The 7058-nt window shown below is 50.8% G+C and overlaps 1 protein-coding gene across 1 annotated transcript; it reads left to right on the forward strand.

The window, feature by feature from the left end:
• The first annotated feature begins 2047 nt into the window (after positions 1 to 2047).
• Positions 2048 to 5412, forward strand: LOC142908352 (histone-lysine N-methyltransferase PRDM7-like). The gene is made up of 4 exons (XM_076058920.1): positions 2048 to 2056; positions 2981 to 3110; positions 5182 to 5349; positions 5390 to 5412. The coding sequence occupies exons 1-4, from the start codon at positions 2048 to 2050 to the stop codon at positions 5410 to 5412; spliced, it is 330 nt and encodes a 109-aa protein (XP_075915035.1).
• Positions 5413 to 7058: the final 1646 nt, after the last annotated feature.

The raw sequence follows: 7058 nt of genomic DNA on the forward strand, positions 1-7058 counted from the left end.
GTTACCTAAGGTGAAGTTAGCTCACGTGAGGTAAAGTTACCTCACAAGAAGTATAGTTACTTCTGAGGTAACTTTACCTCACCTGAGGTAATATTACCTCTAGCTGAGGTAATATTACCTCACCTGAGGTAAAGGTACCTCACCTGAGGTAATGTTACCTTGGCTGAGGTAATGTTACCTCACCTAAGGTAAAGTTGCCTCCCTTGAGGTGAAGTTACCTCACCTGAGTTGAAGTTAGCTCACCTAAGGAAATGTTAGTTCACCTAAGGTAATGTTACCTCACCTGAGGTAAAGTTACTTTACCTGAGGTAAAGTTACCTCTATCTGCGGTAAAGTTACCTCACCTGAGGTAAAGTTACCTCACTTGAGGTAATGTTACCTCACCTGAGGTAAAGTTACCTCTATCTGAGGTAATGTTACCTCACCTGAGATAAAGTTACCTCACCTGAGGTAAAGTTACCTCTATCTGAGGTAATGTTACCTCACCTGAGGTAAAGTTACCTCACCTGAGGTAAAGTTACCTCTATCTGAGGTAACGTTACCTCACCTGAGGTAAAGTTACCTCACTTGAGGTAATGTTACCTCACCTGAGGCTGAGGTAAAGTTACTTCACCTAAGGTAATGTTACCTCCCTTGAGATAAAGTTACTTCACCTGAGGTAAAGTTACCTCTCCCTGAAGTAATGTTACCTCAACTGAGGTAAAGTTTCCTCAATTGAGATAAAGTTACCTCACCTGAAGTAAAGTTATCTCACCTGAGGTAATGTTACCTCTATCTGAGGTAAAATTACCTCTACCTAACATAATGTTACCTCACTTGAGGTAAAGTTACCTCTATGTGAGGTAACGTTACCTCACCTGAGGTAATGTTACCTCTATGTGAGGTAATGTTACCTCACCTGAGGTAATGTTACCTCTATCTGAGGTAAAGTTACCTCACCTGAGGTAAAGTTACCTCACCTGAAGTAAAGTTACCTCAACTGAGCTAACGTTACCTCACCTAAGATAAAGTTACCTCTACCTAACATAATGTTACCTCACTTGAGGTAAAGTTACCTCTATGTGAGGTAACGTTAGCTCACCTGAGGTAAAGTTACCTAAGGTGAAGTTAGCTCACGTGAGGTAAAGTTACCTCACAAGAAGTATAGTTACTTCTGAGGTAACTTTACCTCACCTGAGGTAATATTACCTCTAGCTGAGGTAATATTACCTCACCTGAGGTAAAGGTACCTCACCTGGGGTAATGTTACCTTGGCTGAGGTAATGTTACCTCACCTAAGGTAAACTTACCTCCCTTGAGGTGAAGTTACCTCACCTGAGTTGAAGTTAGCTCACCTAAGGAAATGTTAGTTCACCTAAGGTAATGTTACCTCACCTGAGGTAAAGTTACTTTACCTGAGGTAAAGTTACCTCTATCTGCGGTAAGGTTACCTCACCTGAAGTAAAGTTACCTCACTTGAGGTAATGTTACCTCACCTGAGGTAAAGTTACCTCTATCTGAGGTAACGTTACCTCACCTGAGATAAAGTTACCTGTACTTAACATAATGTTACCTCACTTGAGGTGAAGTTACCTCTATGTGAGGTAACGTTACCTCACCTGAGGTAAAGTTACCTCTATCGGAGGTAACGCTACCTCACCTGAGGTAAAGTTACCTCCACCTGAAGTAATGTTACCTCAGCTGAGGTAAAGTTACCTCACCTGAGGTTAAGTTACCTCACCTGAGGTAATGTTACCTTGGCTGAGGTAAAGTTACCTCACCTGAGGTAAAGTTACTTCACCTAAGGTAATGTTACCTCCCTTGAGAAAAAGTTACTTCACCTGAGGTAAAGTTACCTCTCCCTGAAGTAAAGTTACCTCACCTGAGGTAAAGTTACCTCTCTCTGAGGTAAGGTTACCTCACCTGAGGTAAAGTTACCTCTACCTGAAGTAAAGTTACCTCAACTGAGGTAAAGTTAACTCACCTGAGGTAAAGTTACCTCACCTGCGGTAAGGTTACCTCTACCTGAGGTTACCTCAGGTAGAGGTAAAGCTGGAGCTAGTACGTCATGGTGGAGGTGGGGAGTCCCCACACTTTACCACAAAGACAAAGATCCCCCGTGTAGCCTCTAACAGGCTGTTAGTGAGCAGCACCCATTAAGGCTACCGGCACTGTGGCACACGAGGGGGTGGGTGGCCAGCACCACGCCCGGCCGCATTTGTCTCCCCAGTGGCGATGTTCACACACCGCTACACCGGGTGCTCATTTGAGGCCGAGTCGACCTAGGGGACGAGGTCCAGGACCGGTTCAGATGATCGTCACCGCTGTTGGTGGTGGCCGTGAGCGGGAATGGAACTCGGGTCTCTGCCGGCTTCGTAGCGCAGCGCTCGGCCAACACCGGCGACGATCTTCTAACCCGGTCCTGGGCCTCATCCCCTAGGTCGACTCAGCCTCAAATGAGCACCCGGTGTAGCAGGTGTGAAGTAGTGAACATCGCCACTGGGGAGACAAAGGCGGCCGGGCGTGGTGTTGACCACCCACCCACCCCCTCGCGCGTCGTTCCGGCCTTCATAGGCACTGCACGCTAACAGCGCTTGCCCAGACGGTCTGTTAAGGCCACCACGGGGGATCTTTGTCTCGTATCCCTGTGACTCACTATCCGTGTGACTCCATCTCCGTGACTCGCTATCCGTGTGACTCCATCTCCGTGACTCGCTATCCGCGTGACTCCATCTCCGTGACTCGATATCCGTGTGGCTCCATCTCCGTGACTCGGTATCCGTGTGACTCCATCTCCGTGACTCGCTATCCGTGTGACTCCATCTCCGTGACTCGCTATCCGTGTGACTCCATCTCCGTGACTCGCTATCCGTGTGACTCCATCTCCGTGACTCGCTATCCGTGTGACTCCATCTCCGTGACTGCGACTCCGTGACTGCGTCTCCGTGACTGCGTCTGACCGTCGTCCGCGTCTCGTCCTCTCCGTGTCTCTGCGCCTCAGCAGCAGGAGATGGGCGACTTCCGAGACATCAGAGGCTTCTTCACCAAGGCCGAGTGGGGCGACCTGGCCGAGTGCGAGAAGCGGCGCTACAGGAACATCAAGCAGAACCACGCCGTCATGCTGAACCTCGGTGGGTACGGCAGGCCCGAGCCTCTTCACAACTAAACTAATTGTCGTAGTGATTATAATGATGATGAGACCAGAACGTCGTAGCAGAGTGCCATGCACGGGGCGCCACGGTGGCTATGAGATGTTAACTCCCTCGCCTGGTCTACAGGAGGTCGTGGGTTCGATGCCGACCCTGACGATGCCTGTCACATATCTGGAGTCTACGTGTGTCTCTCCCCGGTGAGATGTTAACTACCTCGCCTGGTCTACAGGAGGTCGTGGGTTCGATACCGACCCTGACGATGCCTGTCACATATCTGGAGTCTGCGTGTGTCTCTCCCCCGTGAGATGTTACCTACCTCGCCTGGTCTACAGGAGGTCGTGGGTTCGATGCCGACCCTGACGATGCCTGTCATATATCTGGAGTCTGCGTGTGTCTCTCCCCCGTGAGATGTTAACTTCCTCGCCTGGTCTACAGGAGGTCGTGGGTTCGATCCCGGTCCTCTGGGTTGTCGCTCCACAATGTAGAATCAACATCACGCGTTTAACGTTTTTGGCTGCTGCTGTAAATTTCCACGTGGTGAGCCACTTGGTTGAGCTGTCATTTGTGGCAGCCAGGTCGCTTCTGAAGAAGAAGCCGATAGCTCAGTGGACTTCACCTGGTGAAGTAAAAATAGATTTAGTTTAATGATTTGTTTACCTTTCCTCTACTTTGCACTGCTATCGTGTTTGTGTATTGTGTCGTTGTTGTAACTTTCCTGACCCCGTGCCCTCTATGGGACATCTGTGAAAAAGAGCTTCATAGCTCATCGGATTCCTAATGGTGGAGAGTTTAACCCACAACATTTACAAAAATAGTTTATTTTTTGTGTGTGTGATTTGTTAACCTTTCCTCTACTTTGCACTCCTATCGTGTTTACTGTATTGCTTGGTGTTGTTGTAGTAACCACATTATATAGATGAACGTAGTGGCGGTGGTACACCGTTACGCTGTGTAAAATAATCAGCACATTTTTGGCAATAATTATTTATTTTCATCGCGATTCGAGACCCCGGACAGAAGGATATTTCGGGTTGGTGGTGGTGGTGGTGCATCAAAATCAGTTGTCGTGATGCCGTAGCGGCGGGAAGACGGAACGTGACACGAGCAGAACTTAACACGAAGCTTCGCAGTCTGTTGCCGTACAACGGCGCCCAGTCTGATGATGATCTGCTGCTCCGTGCTCCAGTGGTGCCCAGTCTGATGACGATCTGCTGCTCCGTGCTCCAGTGGTGCCCAGTCTGATGACGATCGGCTGCTCCGTGCTCCAGCGGCAAGATTTAACTCCTCGTACCCCTAGAGACTCGGTGGGACGGTTCCTCGATACGACTCGTGGTGTCGCCACCGCACGTTCGGAATGGGGGACGCGGCTGCTGAATCTGAGTGCAACTTCTGACGGAGAGCCCTGCAGCTCACTCAAGGGGCGACAGCGACATTTTCGGGACTGTGAAAAATAAGAATAGGTTTTACGCTTTAGGGGAATGAAACAGGAGGCGGTTAAGATGTCCAAACACCATATAGATTGTAGCTTTTGCAAGGAATCAAGTTACCACATTAACCACGCGTACTTGTGGCGAACACGACAACTCTCCGATGATATTTAATCGTTGCCTTTGAAACTGATTGGTCTACCGCAGAGACAGCCTTCTTCATGGCCCAGTCTCACCAGTGTCAGACCAGAGAACAACACCAAAAGGCGACCGGTACAAAGACAATGCAGCATCGAGAGCATTGATAGCTCGGGGTGAGCAGCTATATGACGCGACCTTTTTGCCAGTATCAAAGTGTGAAAAATAAGAATCAGTTTCACCCTTTCTGGCAATAAAACAGGAGGCGTTAAGATGTCCACACACCAAATGGATTATTCCTTTTGCAAGGAATCAAAGCTACTGCATTAACCAAGCGTACTTGTGGTGAACACGACAAACAAACACTCTCCGATAATAATCTTACATCGTCAGGACTGTGTTACGAGGAACCGGCGTGTCGCTATGCTGCACCGGTGTACCGTCAATACGTCCAAATAACAATGACCGACTGCCTCCTTGCGCAGGGATGAACCCGGCCCAGCCCGAGTTCATGCGCGCACGCGGCAAGCGCAGGGCGAGGGGGAATGGAGCGGAGTGCGGGCGGTCGAGCGACTCCGACGAGGAATGGACGGGGAGGAGGAAGATGAAGGAGGTGGCGGTGCACGGAGGACGAAGAGGCGGAGGAGGCAAACGTAAAAGGGCGCTTGCACAGCGTGCAGAGACCCCCTGTAGACTCACACAGAGACCCTCTGTAGACTCACACAGAGACCCCCTGTAGACTCACACAGAGACCCCCTGTAGACTCACACAGAGACCCCCTGTAGACTCATACAGAGTCCCCCTGTACACTCACACAGAGACTCCCTGTAGACTCACACAGAGACCCCCTGTAGACTCACAGAGACCCCCTGTAGACTCACACAGAGACCCCTGTAGACTCACACAAAGACCCCCGTAGACTCACACAGAAACCCACTGTAGACTCACAGAGAGACCCCCTGTAGGCTCACACAGAGACCCCCTGTACACTCACACAGACACCCCTATAGACTCACACAGAGACCCCTGTACACTCACACAGATACCCCTGTACACTCACACAGAGACCCCTGTAGACTCATACAGAGACCCTGTACACTCACACAGAGACCCCCTGTAGACTCACACAGAGACCCCCTGTACACTCACACAGAGACCCCTGTACACTCACACAGAGACCCCCTGTACACTCACACAGAGACCCCTGTAGACTCATACAGAGACCCTGTACACTCACACAGAGACCCCCTATAGACTCACACAGAGACCCCCCGTAGACTCACACAGAGACCCCTGTAGACTCACACAGAGACCCCCTGTAGACTCACACAGAGACCCCCTGTAGACTCACACAGAGACCCCTGTAGACTCACACAGAGACCCCCTGTACACTCACACAGAGACCCCTGTAGACTCACACAGAGACCCCCTATAGACTCACACAGAGACCCCCTGTACACTCACACAGACACCCCTGTAGACTCACACAGAGACCCCTGTAGACTCACACAGAGACCCCCTGTAGACTCATACAGAGATCCCTGTAGACTCACACAGAGATCCCCTGTAGACTCACACAGAGACCCCCTATAGACTCACACAGAGACCCCCTGTACACTCACACAGACACCCCTGTAGACTCACACAGAGACCCCTGTAGACTCACACAGAGACCCCCTGTAGACTCATACAGACACCCCTGTAGACTCACACAGAGATCCCCTGTAGACTCACACAGAGACCCCTGTAGACTCACGCAGAGACCCCCTGTAGACTCACACAGAGACCCCTGTAGACTCACACAGAGACCCCCTATAGACTCACACAGAGACCCCTGTAGACTCACGCAGACACCCCCTGTAGACTCACACAGAGACCCCTGTAGACTCACACAGAGACCCCTGTAGACTCACACAGAGACCCTGTAGACTCACACAGAGACCCCTGTAGACTCACGCAGAGACCCCTGTAGACTCACACAGAGACCCCCTGTATACTCACACAGAGACCCCTGTAGACTCACGCAGAGACCCCCTGTAGACTCACACAGAGACCCTGTAGACTCACACAGAGACCCCCTATATACTCACACAGAGACCCCCTGTAGACTCACGCAGACACCCCCTGTAGACTCACACAGAGACCCCTGTAGACTCACACAGTGACCCCCTGTAGACTCACACAGAGACCCCTGTAGACTCACACAGAGACCCCCTGTAGACTCACACAGAGACCCCCTGTAGACTCACGCAGAGACCCCCTGTAGACTCACGCAGACACCCCCTTGAAACTCACACAGAGACCCTTGTAGACTCACACAGAGACCCCTGTAGACTCACACAGAGACCCCTGTAGACTCACG

This window comes from Petromyzon marinus, assembly GCF_048934315.1.
Source record: "Petromyzon marinus isolate PM22_M1 ecotype Great Lakes invasive population chromosome 80 unlocalized genomic scaffold, UKy_Petmar_22M1.pri1.0 chr80_unloc.3, whole genome shotgun sequence".
In the NCBI taxonomy this organism is placed as follows: domain Eukaryota; kingdom Metazoa; phylum Chordata; class Hyperoartia; order Petromyzontiformes; family Petromyzontidae; genus Petromyzon; species Petromyzon marinus.